This window comes from Schistocerca piceifrons, chromosome 3, assembly GCF_021461385.2.
Source record: "Schistocerca piceifrons isolate TAMUIC-IGC-003096 chromosome 3, iqSchPice1.1, whole genome shotgun sequence".
Lineage (NCBI taxonomy): Eukaryota > Metazoa > Arthropoda > Insecta > Orthoptera > Acrididae > Schistocerca > Schistocerca piceifrons.
Genome location: NC_060140.1, coordinates 906,976,891 through 906,999,430, shown reverse-complemented (window position 1 = coordinate 906,999,430; position 22,540 = coordinate 906,976,891). Strand labels below are relative to the sequence as shown.

The 22,540-nt window shown below is 44.5% G+C and overlaps 1 protein-coding gene across 1 annotated transcript in view; it reads right to left on the bottom strand.

The window, feature by feature from the left end:
- The window catches only part of LOC124789193 (thioredoxin domain-containing protein 3 homolog), a 183,856-nt gene that overhangs the window by 78,934 nt on the left and 82,382 nt on the right, over positions 1-22,540 (bottom strand). Inside the window, exons 6-7 of the mRNA XM_047256487.1 lie at positions 13,965-14,061; positions 3,560-3,762 (exon numbers count right to left, since the gene is read on the bottom strand). Coding sequence (XP_047112443.1) covers positions 3,560-3,762; positions 13,965-14,061 — 300 coding nt within the window. The remainder of the gene's footprint in view (positions 1-3,559; positions 3,763-13,964; positions 14,062-22,540) is intronic.

Genomic DNA, 22,540 nt, shown 5'->3' with positions numbered 1-22,540 from the left:
GTCGGTATATGGAGACAGGACGGCAGCGGCGGGGAGTCAACTGGTGCCTGCCGATTAAGGACTGCGATGAGTGTGGCTGTTTGCGAGCACGTAGGGAGGACGGAATGCTCGCTTGCTTAGTGTGGTTCTCCATGACCAGCTGTTGTTTGTTGGGTATAGCACTCGAGTGTAACAGGAAACTGCATTGGTGTGGTTCTCGTCACCTGGCTAAGGCCGAAATTTTCATCTACTTCATTATATTTCATGACCATTACGTTATTATGGGGTTGGTACTTGTAGCCAACATTTTGTGATTTGAAATACATCAGAGAATATCATCATGCGCCAGGTGTCTACTGTGAATAATTCTTAATTTGTTTCATAGTGTGTGGCACGGTATCCACTAACAACGATCATTTTATGAAAGTTCTGTTCAAATTATTATTACATTAGACTTTGTTAAAATTGGTGCGTTTAAATTGCAAATTTCCTAATTCTACTAATATTGCCTGGGATAAACCCATCTATTTCTTGATATTGCCATATTTGTGTATTAAGTTGTGTTTCTTCTCGAGACTGACTGAATTGGTTTTGGAACACATGGGGGGAGTATTTAAATGAAAATTTGCTAGTTAACACAACCGTCGTGAAATTGAAAACTTGACAGTGTTTACTCGTGTCACCAGTCGTTAATGTTATTTCTGTCTTGTAGCTTACTTAACTGATATAAAATAATTAAGAAATTTTGTGTATTTGTCACGAAAGGTGAACTAATGTCAGATGACATTGACATTTGTGTAGGGTTTACGTAAGCTTAAGTGAAATCAGGAGGTAAAAAAAAACAAAAAAACAAAAAAAACAAGAAAAGGAATTTGTTGCACTCTTGCCAAATTGGATTTTTTTAAGGTTTGATTGGAATACGGGCACCAGAGATGCAATAGGGCTCCTACGAATCTTGGGAGAAAGGTTTATTGAAAAAGGAAGAGACCTATATATGTGCTTCATCGATTTAGAAAACGCATTTGACAATGTGGTTTGGGACAAGCTGGCGACTATTATGAGGGAAAAGAGAGTGGACTGGAAAACCAGAAGACTTATAAACTCATTGTACCTTAATCAAAAAGTTTCAGTTAAAGTGAGAGGAGGAAGTACAAACTGGATCAGACTAGGGAAAGGAGTAAGACAAGGATGCTGTTTATCACCTACTCTTTTCAACCTGTACTTGGAAAATATGATTGACCAATGCTCATTAGATGACAAAGGAGTAGAAATTGGAGGAAGAAGAGTAGGGTGCTTGAGATTTGCTGATGACCTGGTCCTCCTAGCCACAGGGGAAAAAGAATTACAGGATTTGGTGGACACCATTGCAACTAATGGGAAAAAATATGGAATGAAAATTAACACAAATAAAACAAAAGTATTGGCAATAGGAGGAAATAAGGAAATAAAAATTGTGCTGAGTGGAGAAAAACTAGAACAGGTGCAAAATTTTAAGTAGCTTGGAAGCAGGATAGACACCGACTGGAAGTGCACCACAGAAATTAAAACAAGGATAGCAATGGCAAAAGAGGCGTTTTATAAGAAAAGGAGAATCTTCTGCAGCGGTATGGACAGAGAACTCAGAAAGAGACTCATAAAATGTCTTGTATGGAGTGTTCTTCTATATGGCGCTGAAACATGGACTATGAGGAAAAAAGACAGAAAGGCTGGAGGCTTTTGAGATCTGGACATGGCAGAAGATGGAAGGAATAAGTTGGATGGACAGAGTAAAAAATGAAGAGGTACTGAGAAGAGTGGGAGAGAAAAGGCAGTTACTAGATGTAATAAAGAGAAGAAAAAGAAATTGGATTGGGCATATATTAAGAAAGAATGACGGACTGATAAAAACAGTTTTAGAAGGTTATGTAGAAGGGAAAAGGAAGCGAGGAAGGAAGAGATTCCAGATACTGGATGACATGATGGACGGTACAACATACAGCAGCCTTAAGAAGGAAGCAATGGATCGCAGAAAATGGAGAGGCAAAGGACCTGCTAATATAGCAGATAACTGATGATGATTACATGTAGTACAAATCACAAGTTCAATATTTTTCTGGTGTGTTCTGGTTGCACTATTGTACAATATAATATACCTTTTACTAACAGTACCTTTATGTAATGTTTCAGAGTGAGGCTATATGTACTTCCAGAGAATGTTTTAAAAACAATTTTATTGCTACATTTTCCTTTAAACTGTTAATTGTATTAACTTGGATGTATAACCAATTATCGTTAAATAATAAATTTGTGTCAACAAGGCTTGGACCAAATAAATGTGCCTACACCTTCACCATCCTGGCTCTGCTACCGTCAGTCCATCACAAAATTCTATATCAGCCTCGTTTAAACGAAGGGACTTGCTTCTTCAGATTTTGGAACACCAACTGCGCAAGCAAGTGTTTACTGGGCGAAATCCAGCGACCTTAATATCTTGCTTAGAAGTCTCCTACAATCTCTGCTTAGATCCTCTCCTCAACAGACACTGTTTTCCATGTTGTATACAGTTTTGGCCACGGCATGTTATGCTCTCAGTATTTTTGCACATTGGCAAAGCCAGTGTTCTATCTGCTTTCGCTTAGTGTGGGACATATTAATCTTTGCTTATTACAATTAACGACAACATCAAATGCGATAATATTCGATATGTAACGTAAATGAACATGTGCTGCTTCCTGGGATGGAGCTCCACCTTTTCTTGACGATATCTACTTTGGTGCTACAGAAGAATGCTGAAGATTAGATGGGTAGATCACATAACTAATGAGGAAGTATTGAATAGGATTGGGGAGAAGAGAAGTTTGTGGCACAACTTGACCAGAAGAAGGGATCGGTTGGTAGGACATGTTCTGAGGCATCAAGGGATCACCAATTTAGTATTGGAGGGCAGCGTGGAGGGTAAAAATCGTAGAGGGAGACCAAGAGATGAATACACTAAGCAGATTCAGAAGGATGTAGGTTGCAGTAGGTACTGGGAGATGAAAAAGCTTGCACAGGATAGAGTAGCATGGAGAGCTGCATCAAACCAGTCTCAGGACTGAAGACAACAACAACAACAACAACATCTACTTTGGGTAAAGAGCGTTGGGTTGAGTTGTTTCGGGGCAGGAGACCAGACAGCGAGGTCATCGGCCTCATGGGATTAGGGAAGGATGGGGAAGGAAGTCGGCCGTGCCCTTTCAAAGGAACAATCCCGGCATTTGCCTGGAGCGATTTAGGGAAATGACGGAACAGCCAAATCAGGATGGCCAGACGCGGGATTGAACCGTCGTCCTCCCGAATGCGAGCCCAGTGTGCTAGCGACTGCGCCACCTCGCTCGGTTTGGGTAGAGACCGTGACTGGTTAGTGGTTAATTTCTTGCAGACCGGTAGAGACATCTTCATCAAGAAATGCTCCCTTGGCAGTAGTTCTGCCACCTCCAGCCAGTATCTGCTTCGGCTACAAAAAACTGAGTAGTTGATAGTTACCTTGTCGGTGACCTCTGGACTATCTTCCTGGACTGAAGCCCTGTCCCTGCAGTTATCTGGATTGGATATTGGTTACCTTCTCGGCGATATCGGCGGGCACCTCCAGGGAGAGCTGCTCCTTGGGCTGGAGGCCCGCCTCCTCCAGGTTGCGCAGAACGTCCGCCCGGGGCTCGCAGGCCTCGGGGTCTGCTGCCTGCAGGTACACCACCAGACCCACGGCGCGCAGCAACTCCTTCAGGGAGCGCATCCTCCGTCGCTCCTCCCGCCTTCTAGCCTGTTCTGCACACACATACACCCACACAAACTGCGACCTTCCTTCCAAATCCATTCTATGGTACTCTTTAGCGAAGAGCCAAAATTCCTAGTAGAGGTTTAAGGAAGTTCCTACTTATCGTAGAACACACGAAGGACTTATTTCAATAGTGGCACAAGTCTATTTTTGTTCATATTCAAATACAAAGTCCTAAAGTTAAATGAGCGCTGAAAAATCTGCCGTTGAGATACCAGAAATATTCAAGCATATGGCGTCTTGCTAGAGATGAACCTTTCTTTCTGTTTGTTTAGCTCATTAATTTCAGAAGCATTATAGACAGAAAAGTGAAGGTAATGTGGACTTGTACCACTATTGAAATAAGCCCTTCATATCTACCTCAAAGTCAATGTCTTTATTCCACTTATCACTGTAAATTTCGTTTCAGCGTGGATGACTGACTGATTAATTGCCTTTATATGAGCTGCAATGAATCTAATCTGTGGTAATACTAATGTTGTACAGCTCCACAATCTGGTGCAAATCTTTCAGCTGATTGGCACTACAGCGATTTTTCTGTCCCTGAGCCAATGGCACCCAGGGCTCCCAGGTGGTCACTGATTCAAATACTAACTGGACCCAACATTGCTTAACTTCAGTGATCAGACGAGAACTTGTGTATCCAATGTGTCAAGGCTGCTGGCTATTGTGTGGTGATGCACGAGGAAAAGTAAGATTGCTTAGTTCTTACAAGGTCGGCTCCTGTGGCCGAGCGGTTCTAGGCGCTCAGTCCGGAACCGCGCTGGTGCTTCGGTCGCAGGTTCGAATCTTGCCTCGGGAATGGATGTGTTTGATGTCCTTAGGTTAGTTAGGTTTAAGTAGTTCTAAGTTCTAAGGGACTGATGGCCTGAGATGTTAAGTCCCATAGTGCTTAGAGCCATTTGAACCAAGTACTTATAAGGAAATCTCGTAGCTTGGTTGGATTAGGATGAGGGAGGTATGAATCTTAGTATTGTTAAAGGAACCTTCCCGTTGTCTACATGACGACTACTCCGTCGGTGAAGGGGAAGATTATGGATTTTACACCTCGCTGACGATGACGTCATTAGAAGTGGAGCAAAAGCGTGGACCGGACAGAGTGCTGGAGGAAAGGTGGCATCCTTTTCAAAGAAACCGTGTTGGCATTTTCATTTAGTGATACAGGGAAACCACGGGAAACCTGATTCTGCATATCCCTATGAGGAACTGAACTTCTTTCTCGTCAATGCGAGCCCCGTTCCAACGCCTCGGCTGACGAGAGACTCGGCATGAACAATGTTCTATGACACCATTCCGTAAGCGAATGTAGAAGATACTGCGGTAATGGCTGAAGTCACTACCGTCTGGCTCTTCGTTGTGCCAGTAGCTACTTCGAATGTCGGTGCTAGGAAAGGTTTCCGTCACCAAACTTCGGCTGAAAAAGCGAGAACAGGGGTCTCTGTAGAGATCCTGGTATCAGACTTTGCACATATGTTCTCAGCTAAATCCCAAACCTGTCAACTGCATCGTATGGAATCAGGTCACGTGACCCTATTGAATGTTATCAGTTCGTCAGTGAATTTGGTGGCCTTCCTGGTGCTATAGAAGAGCAGAAGGCTACAGGCCTTCACCGTTTCTTTTCTCTTAAAAAACTGCTCTCTACAAGTACTCAACTGCGTCATCTAGAGACACGCTTGACACAACAATCGCGCAGCAGGAAGAATGGCGGAGGAATTCGGTCCCTGTTAGGTAGGTGAACAAGCCTTAAGGGTCTTACAGACGACACTGCATCTCCCTGCCCCCGGCCCCCCTCCCTCCCTCTCTTCTCTCTCTCTCTCTCTCTCTCTCTCTCTCTCTCTCTCTCTCTGTCTTCTTCTTTCTCTTTCTCTATGAACTCTATGAAATGGTGCAACCCATGATGTTGGCCTGAAGTCAGACAGTCAAACATGTACGCCGCTAACTCCAGCTCTCTACTCGACCAAAATTATGCGGACAATAAGACAACGACGTATTTGGGCCACCAGGAAATAAGTGAGCAAACGTCTGATAGAATATAACACCATGCCATCATCGCAGTTTAGAGGTATCTGTTATGTTGTCAAGTCTACGAAGTAAACACTCCACAAACGAATTCACGAAATCCAGATACTGATGGCTCCGGTTATGCAAGTATCGATATATCTATCTGTACATGGAATGCATAGGGGTCTGAAGATGGCATTAATCAGATAACAAAACCGATCGTCTAAATAAAATAACTTCTCGGCAATTTTTTTCGTAAATATCTGTTATGAAGCTTACAGACACAAGCGTATCATACAAGGTGTAACAAAAAGATGCGGCTAAACAGAACACATCCCTAACACACACAAGAAGAAAATATGTTGATAGACACAAGTATGGAAACGTTTTGTTTCTATATTAGAAAAAGTTTTCTATTGCCCTTCGTAATACACCATGAGAAACACACAGGAAACTAATGTATCACCATAGCGCATGAAGCGTTCCTGATTACCCTCGTTGGCCTTGATATATGCATCAATCTGCATTGAATCCCAGCTGTGTTGATGTATCCTGGAGGTCTTGCACTTGGTTTTGCAGCTTTGTACAGTACTGGCACAAATAATACTTCCGTTTCGTTCCATGGTTCGATACACAAGAGCTTTCAACTTGCCCCATTAATAGAAGCGTAATGGTTCAAATGGCTCTGAGCACTATGCGACTCAACTTCTGAGGTCATCACTCGCCTAGAACTTAGAACTAATTAAACCTAACTAACCTAAGGACATCACACACATCCATGCCCGAGGCAGGATTCGAACCTGCGACCGTAGCGGTCACGCGGTTCCAGACTGAAGCGCCTTTAACCGCACGGCCACACCGGCCGGCGAAGCGTAATGGCTCACGGTCTAAAAAACGTGGAAGTCAAGGAACTGGTCCCCCTCTTCATATTCCTCTGTCGCGGAATGTGATCTCTAGAAGTCGACGAGATTAACAATGACATGAGAGGGACATCAATCGAGTATGAAGAACATGTTTGTCACACTGGCGAAGGCACATCTTCTAGCAGATCAGATACAGTATTCTCTAAGACATCATTATAAATTCGGCTGCTGAGGTTGGTTGGAAAACACGATGCTCTAAGCAGCCTTGAACATAACCAAACGTAACCAGGTGTCATTTTAAACACTTCATCTACAAAAGGTTTTCATGTGGTAGGATGTTTGGCTCTGCTCCAATGTGGTTCAAATGATTTATGTACTATGAAGAACTGTAAAACATGAAGCCGGCAAGCAAATAAAGTGAAATTGGTGTCAAAAAGGTGTACAACATGCTTGAATACGCAGCTGATTATCATTTCAGTACAACAACAAAGTACACATTCCATATACAATGGAAAGATTGTCTAGTTCGTTTCTCGTTTAGGTATCGTATTTAAATGTTGCTTGTTTGTGAAAAGATGCTATAATTCCCCATGTAAGAAGAACTAACGTCAACCAGCACATGTTGGAATTCGACAGCAGTAGGATCATGGCCTATGCAAAGTGTATTTATCGTGCTGCAGTATGTTCGCTTATGTTGGTTGGGACTCAGCAGCTGTCACGGGAAAGTGTGACCGGTGGGGTCAGTGGGGCATATTCAATGCCACGTAGGATCCCAGTGGCACCACGCGAGTAGCGCCAAAGAGGACAGACATAATGGAAATGTCCTGTGGCTACGGCCTCCCGTCAGGTAGACCGTTCGCCTGGTGCAGGTCTTTCGATTTGACGCCACTTCGGCGACCTGCGTGTCGATGGGGATGAAATGATGATGATTAGGACAACACAACACCCAGTCCCTGAGCGGAGAAAATTTCCGACCCAGCCGGGAATCGAACCCGGGCCCTTAGGATTGACAGTCTGTCACGCTGACCACTCAGCTACCGGGGCGGACGAGGACAGACATAATACTTGCTCGTCCATGGAGGACATTACAGATACGTCATGTAGTATGAGTCAGGAAGTGGCCTTATTCGTAGCAGTAACTACCCACACACAGTGCGATGCAGTCTGCTGCTCCACGAACTGCCAGCGTGGCGACCACTGTACCAGCTTATCTTGACACGGCAGCAGAGAAAGGCGTGCTGACAGCGGTGCGCCCAACGACAACCCTGGACACCGGAGTGGCACCACTTACTCTTTTTCAGACTGTGCTAGTTCGTGTGCAGCAGCACAATGGACGTATCTGTGTATTGAGGCTCTGAAGAGAACGAACGGTGATAGACTGCACGCATGATCGTCCTAAGGATCCAGCACCCGGCGTGATAATATGAGGTGTCCTTGGATATACAATACTATCACCTCTGGTTCGCATAGCCGATAATCTGGACAGCAGGCGTTACAATTCTAACGTGTAAAGGCCGATGGCTGTGCCCTATCTTTGAGGTCTCACTGACGTTATCTCTCAAGATCTTTCAAGACGATAACGAAGGACCGCATCCTCTGTGCTGTGCTGCCCTGACGTATCTCGACATAGAGGCTTATGCCACGGACAGCAGATCTACTAAACAATGAAAAGAGGTTGCTGAGAGACTGGCACGCCACCATTCGCCAGGCAGTATGGCTAATGAACTCTGGCAGGAAGTTGAATCAGCATGGAATGACGTACCACTATCTCTCATTCAAGATCAGTTCGATTCGATGGCCAGCCACGTTAGTCATTTTTTGTGTACTAAATTTCGCAACCTATACACATCCAAATCAACTATAAATTTAATCATTTATTAAACAATGCAGTTTCCATGATGGAATAATAACAATATTATGAAAAGGACAGAATGCTACTCACTATATAGCGGAACGTTGAGTCGCGGACAGGCACAACGAAATGACTATTAAACACGTGAGCCAGAGACAGAGATCATGTGTGTGTCGTGTGTGTGTGTGTGTGTGTGTGTGTGTGTGTGTGTGTGTGTGTGTGTGTATTGTCTATTTCAGAAGAAGACCTTCTAGCAGAAGCTCACTTGTTTAGTAGTCTTTCTGTTGTACCTGTCTGCGACTCAACGTCTCCGCTATATGGTGATTAGCAATCTTTAATCATCTATTGTTTTTTCTATACCGCTTATGCACAATAAGTACCATTTCATATTTGATAACCATACTGGTAATGAAATTTTAATGTGCAATGAAGCATTTTCTTTTGTAATATATGAGGAATATGTCCTAGGAATTTGGCAGCATTTTCTTGTTGCATGCTGTGTTAATAAATTCAGATACGAACCCAAATTTTCTTAAAGATCATCAAAGCCTCTTATTCTCAACTATTCGGAGATACATAATGTGGTGTCACCGCCAGACACCACACTTGCTAGGTGGTAGCCTTTAAATCGGCCGCGGTCCGGTAGTATACGTCGGACCCGCGTGTCGCCACTATCAGTGATTGCAGACCGAGCGCCGCCACACGGCAGGTCTAGAGAGACGTCCTAGCACTCGCCCCAGTTGTACAGCCGACTTTGCTAGCGATGGTTCACTGACAAATTACGCTCTCATTAGCCGAGACGATAGTTAGCATAGCCTTCAGCTACGTCATTTGCTACGACCTAGCAAGGCGCCATTATCAGTTGCTATTGATCTTGTAATTCATGTATGATCAAGAGTGATGTTCACCAATTATGGATTAAAGTTAAGTATTCCAGAAGCCACGTACCTGTTTTACTAGTCTCACCTCCTTTAACTGTTCCAGACCTCACGCCAGCCTGCGTGAGCTTAAACGCGTGCCTTTCGGCTACCCGTCACAGTGGATTGGCTGTCTTGCCAGTTCACAACACACAACCCCCAAAATCCAAGGAAATTACTTGCTAATATCTTCAAGCATCTATAAAAATCACACGTTTGAGTCACACTGTCCTGAACAAGTCCTGCAGTTTATATCAACATAGCGTGGTCCATGCGAGCTGCGTGAATTCCGGCCAGGCGATGATTCTCAAGCCCCTCATGGCTGCCAAGAAAGTATTAGGACATCGAAAGTTCTGCCGCCGCCATGCAGAATGACCCAACGATGAATGGAAATGATTAACGTCGTCCCATCGATCTTGCCCCCAGCCGCAGGGCAGGTGCCGGTATGTGTGGTGGAAGACCAGACAAGCTTCTAACAGAGGCTGTGTAGGCCATTAATCGAAGGGTTAAGCAAAGCGTATTCAGAATATATGAACGGTGAATGGAGAAAACATTCCCAGCTGAGGCAGAACATAAATAAATGCAACGCAATGTTTGTAGCTAGGCAAAAAGATGCGATGTCGTCTGACTATATGATTGGCAATCGATCGCTGGAATCAGTCACACTCTTCCAGTATCTGGCAGTTTCTGTCTGGGGTGATGTAAAGTAGAACCTCCACATAAATGTAGCCACAGGTAAGGCAGGTGTCGAACTCACATTTTTGAAAGAGTCCTGAGGAAATTTAATTCACACACGAAAGAATGCACTTACTTCAATCCTGTTTGTCGGTGTAGGATCCGTATCAGGTTCGATTAAAGGAAGGGATAGGACAGATTGTAAAGATAATACGTAATACTACGTAAGATAAAGGAAAGGGAATCACCCACCTACAGCTGGCTGAAGAGTGGTGCATAGAAACACACAAAAGGAAACAACATTTACTCTGGCTATCAAGCTCATGCACTTTCTCTAGAAAAAATACACACACACACACACACACACACACACACACACACAGCAACAAAGACACGCAAAAGCACAAACTCGCGGCAAAACTGACTTTTGATTGTCGGTTATTGACACCAATTGTCCATAAGATGAAGGTGGGAGTAATAAGACGCACGTAACGACGAGAGATTTAGAACGATAGTGTGAGGCATGTCTTTCGATAGATGACTTAGCGGATGCACAACAAGACGAAAGAAGTGCAGAGGGTAGAAGAAAAAACAAAAAAAAAGGTAAAGAGAGAAAGAGGGGGAGGAGGAGAAAGAAGGCATGGAAAGGAGAGGAAAATGGAGAAGAAAAGGGAGACAGGTAGGGAAGAGAGAAACAAAGACTACTGGAAAAAGAAAAAATGAGGGAGGGAGAGAGAGAGAGAGAGAGAGAGAGAGAAAGAGCCCACATTGAGGGAAGAGAGGACAATGAAGAGTGGTGGGAGAAGGCAGTAAATGTGAAGAGGAAAGGAGTGATTTTGACTGAACAGAAAAGGCGAGGCATTGGGAAACAGGCTAGCAGAAGTGCAGGCCAGCGGTATTTTGAGAGTGCGGAATGTGCTCGAGAGACAATTCCCACAAGCACAGTTCAGAGAAACTAGTGCTGGAAAGGAGTATCAAAATCGCTCGTGTAGTGAAGCAGCTGTTAAAATCATTTGTGTTGTGGTGCACAGTATGTTCGACAAGTGAATTGTTCTGTTTGCGGCTGGCCACGTTTTGGTGACGGCCATTGATGAGATTACACAGTTGGTTATTTGCCATGCCCATGAAGAATGGTGCATTGTAACTGCAGCATAGCTAATACACAACGTGGCTGCTTTCACGTGCGTCCCTGTCTTTCAAAGGGTAGTAAATGCTTACTGCCTCCTCGCCTCGTGCTTCCTTCGCTAATGTCTCCCCACTTCCACCTCGCAGGCTCTCAATAGCCGATGATCAACAGTTGGTCTCGCCGAGGCAGCGGTTGTGTATGTTTATGTTTGTGTGTTGTGGATATTTTTGCCAGAGAAAATGCAAGATCACGAAAGATAGTGTAAATACTGTTTCCTTTTTTGTGCTTCTATGCGCCACGGATCAGTCAGCTAGAGGTGGACGGGTTGCCTTTCCTTTATTTTACGTATTATTCGAAAATGGTTCAAATGGCTCTGAGCACTATGAGACTTAACATCTGAGGTCATTAGTCCCCTAGAACTTTGTTGTTGTTGTTGTTGTGGTCTTCAGTCCTGAGACTGGTTTGATGCAGCTCCCCATGCTACTCTATCCCGTGCAAGCTTCTTAATCTCCCAGTACCTACTGCAACCTACATCCTTCTGAATTTGTTTAGTGTATTCATCTCTTGGTCTCCCTTTATGATTATTACCTTCCACGTTGCCTTCAAATACTAAACTGGTGATCCCTTGATGCCTCAGAACATGCTCTACCAGCCGATCCCTTCTTCTAGTCAAGTTGTGCCACAAACTTCTCCCCAATCCTAACCAATACCTCCTCATTAGTTATATGATCTACGCATCTAATCTTCAGCATTCTTCTGTAGCACCACATTTCGAAAGCTTCTATTCTCTTCTTGTCCAAACTAGTTATCGTCCACATTTCACTTCTATACATGGCTACGCTCCATACAAATACAGGGTTATTACACATGATTGAAGCGATTTCACAGCTCTACAATAACATTATTATTTGAGATATTTTCACAATGCTTTGCACACACATACAAAAACTCAAAAAGTTTTTTTACGCATTCACAAATGTTCGATATGTGCCCCTTTAGTGATTCGGCAGACATCAAGCCGATAATAAAGTTCCTCCCACACTCGGCGCAGCATGTCCCCATCAATGAGTTCGAAAGCATTGTTGATGTGAGCTCGCAGTTCTGGCACGTTTCTTGGTAGAGGAGGTTTAAACACTGAATCTTTCACATCACTATGCGTGAAACTTGCCCGCACGCGTTCAACTGTTTCTTCGCTCACTGCAGGCCGACCCGTTGATTTCCCCTTACAGAGGCATCCAGAAGCTTTAAACTGCGCATATCATCGCCGAATGGAGTTAGCAGTTGGTGGATCTTTGTTGAACTTCGTCCTGAAGTGTCGTTGCACTGTTATGACTGACTGATGTGAGTTCATTTCAAGCACGACATACGCTTTCTCGGCTCCTGTCGCCATTTTGTCTCACTGCGCTCTCGAGCGCTCTGGCGGCAGAAACCTGAAGTGCGGCTTCAGCAGAACAAAACTTGATGAGTTTTTCTACGTATCTGTAGTGTGTCGTGACCATATGTCAATGAATGGAGCTACAGTGAATTTATGAAATCGCTTCAATCATTTGTAATAGCCCTGTACTTTCAGAAACGACATCCTGACACTTAAATCTATACTCGATGTTAACAAATATCTCTTCTTCAGAAACGCTTTCCTTGCCATTGCCAGTCTACATTTGATATCCTCTCTACTTCGTCCATCATCAGTTATTTTGCTCCCCAAATAGCAAAACTCCTAGAACTACGTAAACCTAACTAACCTAAGGACATCACAAACTTCCATGCCCGAGGCAGGATTCGAACCTGCGACCTTAGCAGTCGCGCGGTTCCAGACTTAATAGCCTAGAACCGCTCGGCTACCGCGGCCGGCCTTACGTATTATTCCCTCCAGGAATTTCCATTATTGATATAGATTGTAAGGATAGGCGAGCGATTCTTCGCGGGTTTGGTTAGCCAGTGTGAGAGTATTACTTAAATGCTCAACACATTCGGTATGAAACGTTACAAAAAGGATGTCAGTCAAAGAGTCCACGTTGCTACATGAGTCAAGGAACACTACTTTCTCCAACTTACATCTCGCGGACTGACCAGGAGAAATGTTTAGAGAAATTAGGGTCCATACATCTACATGTACATCTACATCCATACTCCGCAAGTCACCTGACGGCGTATGGCGGAGGGTACTTTGAGTACCTGTATCGGTTCTCCCTTCTATTCCAGTCTCGTATTGTTCGTGGAAAGAGAGATTGTCGGTATGCCTCTGTGTGGGCTCTAATCTCTCTGATTTTATCCTCGTGGTCTCTTCACGAGATGTACGTAGGAGGGAGCAATATACTGCTTGACTCTTCGGTGAAGGTATGTTCTCGAAACTTCAACAAAAGCCCGTACCGAGCTACTGAGTGTCTCTCCTGCATAGTCTTCCACTGGAGTTTATCTATCATCTCCGTAACGCTTTCGCGATTGCTAAATGATCCTGTAACGAAGCGCGCTGCTCTCCGTTGGATCTTCTCTATTTCTTCTATCAACCCTATCTCGTACGGATCCCACACTGGATACCGACAGTTTCATCTCACCTACCAGCAGGAAATGGGGCAGAAAAAGGAAGAAACGTGGACTGCACACCCTGCGTTCCCATGCCACACTCCGCGCATTGACTTTCGGAGTGTAGATCCGGCTGCAGAAGTAGATTCGAATGTGTATACCAGGCTGACGAGGGCATGCCAGCGTTGGAGGCCCCACACTACTGGAGGGTCTACCCGTGGCAGAGGGAACTCACCTTGAGCGGCCTGCTCCTTGGCGAGCGCAGCCAGGCGCTTCTTCTCCTGGGCCTCGTGCCGGATGCGCTCCTCCTCCGTCAGCTCGTCAAACGGCAGCTGCAAACCGACACAGGCGCACCATTAGCGTCGTCCACACCACACTTCAACAGACTAGCCTACAATTTGCTTACATTTGGTGTAGTTTACCCATAGGACGACATTAAGCAAACGCTTGATGTCTCCTTATCATTATTACCTTTGTCTTCTGGCTGATTTGATAAGCCCCGCCGTGACTTCCTCTCCTGTGCCAATCGATTCATATGAGAGTAGCACTTACACCCAACGCCTTCGATCATTTGTTAGACATGTTCCTGTCTGTGTCTTCCTATATGCTGGGTTATCAAAAAGTCAGTATAAATCTGAAAACTGAATAAATCACGGAATAATGTAGATAGAGAGGTACAAATTGATACACATGCTTGGAATGACATGGGGTTTTATTAGAACCAAGTTCAAAAAAAGTCCGATAGATGGCGGTTCATCTGATCAGAATAGCAATAATTAGCATAACAAAGGAAGACAAAGCAAAGATGATGTTCTTTACAGGAAATGCTCAATATGTCCAACATCATTCCGCAACAATAGCCGTAGTCGAGGAATAATGTTGTGAACAGCACTGTAAAGCATGTCCGAAGTTATGGTAAGGCATTGGCGTCGGATGTTGTCTTTCAGCATCCATAGAGATGTCGGTCGATCACGATACACTTGCGACTTCAGGTAACCCCAAAGCCAATAATCGCACGGACTGAGGTCTGGGGACCTGGGAGGCCAAGCATGAAGAAAGTGGTGGCTGAGCACACGATCATCACCAAACGACGCGCGCAAGAGATCTTTCACGCGTCTAGCAATATGGGGTAGAGAGCCATCCTGCGCCCGCATCTCGTGGTCGTGCGGTAGCGTTCTCGCTTCCCTGGCCCGGGTTCCCGGGTTCGATTCCCGGCGGGGTTAGGGATTTTCTCTGCCTCGTGATGGCTGGGTGTTGTGTGATGTCCTTAGGTTAGTTCGGTTTAAGTAGTTCTAAGTTCTAGGGGACTGATGACCATAGATGTTAAGTCCCATAGTGCTCAGAGCCATTTGAACCATTTGAACGCCATCCTGCATAAACATCGTACGTTCCAGCAGGTGTTTATCAGCCAGGCTGGGGATGATGCGATTATGTAGCATATCGGCGTACCTCTCACCCGTCACGTTAGCAGATACAAAACCAGAATCATGCACTTGCTCGAAGTTAAAAGGCCCGATAACGGTAGACGTGGTAAATACAACCCATACCGTGTCTTTCTCGTCGTGCAATGGAGTTTCCACGACAGTTCTAGGATTTTCGGTAGCCCAAATTCTGCAGTTGTGGTCGTTGACAGATCCTCGGAGCGTGAAATGAGCCTCGTCGGTCAACAACACGTTACTCAACCAATCGTCATCTTCCGCCATCTTTGAAACGCCCACACCGCAAATGCCCTCCGCTTCGCTAAATCGCCAGGTAACAGTTCATGACGCCGATGGATTTTGTACGGATAGCATCGGAGGGTACGCCTAAGTGCCAACCAAACAGTTGTGTGGAATGCCGGTGCGACGTGCGACTGCACGAGCGCTGACTTCCCCGTGCATAGACGAACCCCGCTACAGTGTCCATTTCTTCCTGAACTGTCTCAGCAGCATTACGCCTTGTGCTCGGTCGGCCACTACGGGGTCTATCGTCTAAACAACCCGTGGCTTCGAACTTCGAAATCATTCTCGCCACAGCTGCAGTTGTCAACAGACCTTTACCCGTTCGAATCTCCTTCGTGTGACGGTAGGATCGTAACATTGAACTAGCACATTCCCCATTCTGATAATACAGCTTCACAGAAAGCGCCTTTTCAGGTAACGTCAACATGCTGCGACTGCTGGCGCATCTGCTTCTCTCTCTCTCATTGCAGCTCCTTTTATACACGATTGTCATGCGCAGTCACTGACGTTTTGCTGTCCAGCGCCATCTGTCGGACATTTTGTGAACTTTGTTTTTTTTTCCTAATAAAACCCCTTGTCATTCCAAGCATGTGTGTGAATTTTTACCTCTCCATCTACATTATTCCGTGCTTTAAGTTTTCAAATTTTTACTGATTTTTTGATCACCTGGTAGTTTTTGCCCTCTCCTACCGTGGAAGTTATACCCTTATATGTTAAAACATTTCCTCTCATCCCATCCCTTCGTCTACTATGTGTTTACCCAATATTCCTTTCCTCTCAGATTCTTTCGAGAACCTCTTCTTTCCGTATCCACATATTTTTCAAAACCTTTCAACACCATCACACTTCAAACGCTTTCATTTTCTTCCTTTTCAGTTTTCCCAAGGTCTACGATTCACTATCATACAATACTGTGTAAGTAGGCTGTTCAGGTTTTTATGTTGGTAACGCCACGTAGCGCGCTGTATGAAAATCGCTGACTGCGCTGTGTTCAGTCTGTGGGTGGCTGGACTCATTGTTGTAATATTCGCTATTGTAGTGTTGGGCAGATGGATGTGAACAGCGCGTACCGTTGGGCAGTTGGAGGTGAGCCGCCAGCAGTGGTGGATGTGGAGAGAGAGATGCCAGAGTTTTGAGAGGTTACTATGAACGGACGATCTGGACGTGTAATCGCCAGAAAAAGGAAACTTGTAAGATGGTTGTCATGAATTGATAGATATACATGACTTTTGAATATTATTAAGGTAAATACATTGTTTGTTCTGTATTAAACTCTTTCATTTGCTAACTATGCCTATCAGTAGTTAGTGCCTTCAGTAGTTATAATCTTTTATTTAGCTGGCAGTATTGGCGGTCGCTTTATTGCAGTAGTTCGAGTAACGAAGATTTTTGTGGGGCAAGTGATTCATGAAAGGTATAGGTTATTGTTAGTCAGGGCATTCTTTGCGCTAAAATATATTGTGTGTCAGTTTAGTGATGATCAGAATAAGTAAAGAGAAAACTGTTTGAGTACGTTGAGTTTTGCTCAGATGTTTGAAAATTAAATAACGTAGAAGTTTACCAGCACAGTCATTCATAATTTTTTCAAGGGGATGTTTCAACTGTGCTCCAGGTGAATATTCTCGGAAATTTCTTCCTCAAATTAAGTCCTATGTTTGAAACCAGTAGGCTTCTCTCAGGCGGGAACTCCCTGTTTGCCTCTACTCGTCTGTTTCTTGTGTCATCCTTGCTTCGTTCGTCCTGATTTATTTTGCTACGAAGGGAGCAGATTTCCTTCACTTCGTCCACAGCTTTGACATCAATTTTTTGTTGTGTTTATCGCTAACGGCATTAATTTTATTTTGTTACTATCATTAGTGTATTAACTGGTAAAAAAAGTTTTGCGATGCCCTCATGACTTAACAAACTGACCATAAAAAATCACAGCACCAAGAAGAAGTTGTGACATAATCGAAACTTGGTAGGTGTGTTTCTGTATCTGAAAGATGTCTACTCATATCTCGCGCCAGTCCCAAAAGAGGGGCGCTAGTATCCCTACTATGAAGACGGACGTTAGAGGTGCTTTAAATACACATTGTAATGGTCGTGAGCGTTATCTACCTTCGGGTTTGGACGTGGTGAGTTGATGTTAGTCAAGAATTCCTTTAAGGCAACAAAGATGTAATTACCAACAACTTACTGAGTTTGAAGGATATGGTGCAATAAGGCTACGACAAGCTGTACGTTCCTTCTGCGATACTGCAGAAAGGTTTACCAGGAATGTAGCCACAGTACGCTATTGCTGGCAGCAGTGTACACGAGAAAGGACTGTCGCAAGAAGACCAGCTCCGGACGACCACGTGGCACTACCGACAGGGAAGACAATCGCATTCGGAGTATGCCTCTGGCGCCACATACTGCATCTGCAGCAGCAATTTGAGCAACAGATGGCACCGCTACTTCGGTGCTATCACGCGTGAGCTCGTTGGGGGGCAGGGTGGATATCTGTTGTGATTTCTGAAGAAGCTGGTTCTGCCTCGGTGCCAGTGATGGCAGTGTGTTGATTAGAAGGAGACCACTTCAGGGCCAGCAACCAACTTATCTGCGTGCTAGACACACCACGAGTTATGGTCTGTGGTGCGATTTCGTATGACAGCATATAACGGTACTTTGCGGGCAGGCGTGTCAATTAGCATCATATTAATTGAAATCGGGGAAGAATTAAAAAGAGGAAAGTAATACGAAACTTTAATAAATGGTCAGTATTACTAAGAAGCAATATAATGAAAAGTAATAAAAAGCAAAGTAGCTAAGACCAAGCGGGACAAAAAGATATGGGAGCCCGTTTGTTTTTTAATACATATAAAAGAACATGTAACACATTATTGAGCTCTCTACCTTCAGTAATCGCGATCGGGCTAGTCGATGAAAAAGTGGTACGCGACAGCGAAATTCGTTAAGAAGATTAGTTAAAGACTCTTCAAGCACGTTTAAAATACATTACGTGTGACGAAGTGATCAGAGACGTTTATTGTCGGGTGAAGTGAAAATGAATCCGACAACATAATTCGAACTTTGTATTAGCTGGGAAAAATACTCTTCGGAAACTATTATGGTTGTGGAACACACGAAAGTTGTGGCCAACAGAAAGCTATAGTTTACGTAATCCTGCATTTTATAAAATGGTGAAACGCGTGTGCGCGGAACATTAATACACTCCTGGAAATGGAAAAAAGAACACATTGACACCGGTGTGTCAGACCCACCATACTTGCTCCGGACACTGCGAGAGGGCTGTACAAGCAATGATCACACGCACGGCACAGCGGACACACCAGGAACCGCGGTGTTGGCCGTCGAATGGCGCTAGCTGCGCAGCATTTGTGCACCGCCGCCGTCAGTGTCAGCCAGTTTGCCGTGGCATACGGAGCTCCATCGCAGTCTTTAACACTGGTAGCATGCCGCGACAGCGTGGACGTGAACCGTATGTGCAGTTGACGGACTTTGAGCGAGGGCGTATAGTGGGCATGCGGGAGGCTGGGTGGACGTACCGCCGAATTGCTCAACACGTGGGGCGTGAGGTCTCCACAGTACATCGATGTTGTCGCCAGTGGTCGGCGGAAGGTGCACGTGCCCGTCGACCTGGGACCGGACCGCAGCGACGCACGGATGCACGCCAAGACCGTAGGATCCTACGCAGTGCCGTAGGGGACCGCACCGCCACTTCCCAGCAAATTAGGGACACTGTTGCTCCTGGGGTATCGGCGAGGACCATTCGCAACCGTCTCCATGAAGCTGGGCTACGGTCCCGCACACCGTTAGGCCGTCTTCCGCTCACGCCCCAACATCGTGCAGCCCGCCTCCAGTGGTGTCGCGACAGGCGTGAATGGAGGGACGAATGGACACGTGTCGTCTTCAGCGATGAGAGTCGCTTCTGCCTTGGTGCCAATGATGGTCGTATGCGTGTTTGGCGCCGTGCAGGTGAGCGCCACAATCAGGACTGCATACGACCGAGGCACACAGGGCCAACACCCGGCATCATGGTGTGGGGAGCGATCTCCTACACTGGCCGTACACCACTGGTGATCGTCGAGGGGACACTGAATAGTGCACGGTACATCCAAACCGTCATCGAACCCATCGTTCTACCATTCCTAGACCGGCAAGGGAACTTGCTGTTCCAACAGGACAATGCACGTCCGCATGTATCCCGTGCCACCCAACGTGCTCTAGAAGTTGTAAGTCAACTACCCTGGCCAGCAAGATCTCCGGATCTGTCCCCCATTGAGCATGTTTGGGACTGGATGAAGCGTCGTCTCACGCCTTCTGTACGTCCAGCACGAACGCTGGTCCAACTGAGGCGCCAGGTGGAAATGGCATGGCAAGCCGTTCCACAGGACTACATCCAGCATCTCTACGATCGTCTCCATGGGAGAATAGCAGCCTGCATTGCTGCGAAAGGTGGATATACACTGTACTAGTGCCGACATTGTGCATGCTCTGTTGCCTGTGTCTATGTGCCTGTGGTTCTGTCAGTGTGATCATGTGATGTATCTGACCCCAGGAATGTGTCAATAAAGTTTCCCCTTCCTGGGACAATGAATTCATGGTGTTCTTATTTCAATTTCCAGGAGTGTAGAATCTTATCCTTGGACGGTTGCGGGGGTAACTGATACAAACAACGCTCCAGCATAAAAAATAGTTCGCGTATTAACTACCAGATATTAACGGGGACCTAAAATACTAAAAAAGAAGGATAGGATCATCACCTCCAATCCCGATTCATATTTCATATTTAATTAGTGAAAAGAGAAGTGTTAATAAACAAACTACATTTCAATTTTATCCACGATTTTGGCTTCATTACGTAGTCTTGACTACATGATAAATAATATCTGTGGAAGTTGTATGCAACGTATCGTCATAATATTTAGCCAACCAATATTGTGGGACACCAAAAATGTAAATGCATGAAATTGTTCTTACAGCGGATGTATAATGTGAGTGCGACGAACTATATTGAGAAACTGAACATCCATTACGTACTTGCATGTTTATCTGCGAAAATGGTCCTTGTCGGTACATCAGCATAGAGTTCGAATAGAATCGCTGGAACACTGCAAACCATTCAGATTAATCGAACATCTAAATACGCATAATGCTGGTACCACCAGGATGGGTTCTTTCTCCTCACCCCCGTGGCAGTAATTGAATTAAGAGTCAGCCGGGAAATACATTTAAATCAATTGACGACCATCATGAATTTTCAAACGTCCACTGCCATGTATGAAGGCGAGTGACACCACGAGTGTTAACGCCCAGATCACATAAGAAACAGATTGCCCGATCGCATGGTCTAGCAGGCAACCCTTGTCAGGGAACAGCCACCAGGCGGCAACAGCGTCACACCCTTACTTGTGGAATCAACCACTAGATGGCACTCCGTTCTGTGAAATATGTGGCAACATCGGCCGAACGCGTGCAACTTTCCACTATATGGCGTCTGTGAAGTACAGCTGTTTCTGACATACCGGTGATAGTGGAACGAGTCGTCATGCCGAAGGCCTGCAAGTATATCAACTGTGAAAGGAGTAGACAGACAAATCCTGAACTAAATATGTTCAGATTTCCCGTCAAAGATAAAGAAAGTGAAGTGTATTTTAAATTCAGGTAAATCAATAAATTAGTTACGAGTAAGAATTAATAAAGAACCCTAAGCATTAGATCCTATGTAAATTTTGTCGATCCTATGTAAATTTTGTCGATCTTATATTCTGATATAACGTGGTGGCCCTCCCTGTACAAGAATCATATCATTTAATTTTTAAATGAAATCTTTGCTGCGATTTGGACTTTTTTAAACTGTTTATTTACTTCACTATCGTAATTTTGGCTGTAGAGGCATTTTTGTGTGCAATGTGAAAACTGAAACCAATATAAGATACGGATAACAAAATGCAAAGCATAGTGTGGTAACATTTGGTGAACAATTTAAGAAGCATTACCTTACCTTTTCCTTGGTACTTTAAAATGGCTCTAGAGCTGAAATCGCAACCGTGAAATAAATGAATAATAGCCACCATCTAACTTCTAGGTCATCGGTCCCTCTAAATCCTGGTATATACTAGAGCGAACGAAGTGAACGAGTGTAAAACCTCGTTTACACTGCTGCAAATGAGTATTCATAGATAATTCGCCAATGTTCACTGCCATTCGTTTATGCGTGTGAACAAGTGTTTATACTGGAATGAAGGGAAGAGAATAGATGAGAACGAGCATAGCATGCAAACAATAGACGCTGCATATTTTAATTTTTTTTTATCTCTGCGCTAATATTCCTCACACAGCTTTCACTCGAAAACAACACTATTTACAGTAACAGGTCTGCGCGAGTGCGGATATCCGTAGTAGTAACTGTGTTGCAGATAAAAGCGTACGTCTGTTGCGAATATTTGCGGGTTATCTTTAAACTGTACAAAGTAAATTTTTAACATAATTATGGTTTGCCGCCTGTGGCTCTTCATAGTTGACACCGCCAAACTATGCTCGAAAAACACGCTTTCATTTGTATATTACAGCGTTTCCAGCCCCTTTCAACAACAATCCGAAATTCATCGTTTTGTGCCACTCTTATATCATTTACGATAAGTTACATGCAAAGTAAAAGAATTTAAATTTGAAATGACTGTCACTGAAATATGTCAAGCCTTAATTCGCATCACAACCTAGTGCGGACATCAGCAGAAAAATTCAGGCCAGGCACAAGTCTCTTTTCAGAGCAGTGGTGGGTTAAACTGCTTTACAAAACGTTAATATCTCAGAATGCGGATAAGCAACTTGGCAGATGTGGATAATGATCTTGTGGATGCGGTGCACATACGGACGGCGGCATTTTTCCTGTCCGCGCAGACTTCTAGTTACAGCTACGATGTAAATCTTTGATATTAAGATAAGATTATTTTGCTCGCTGGTTTTGACAAAGCAAACAAAGTGGCGTAGGAAAATAATTACGTAATGTTAGGACGCGAAACCCACAGCTCAGTGCAATATTTGTCAGTAAATTAACGGATTATATTTCAAAGACGTTGAGAAGATTTTGAAAATTTTCTAG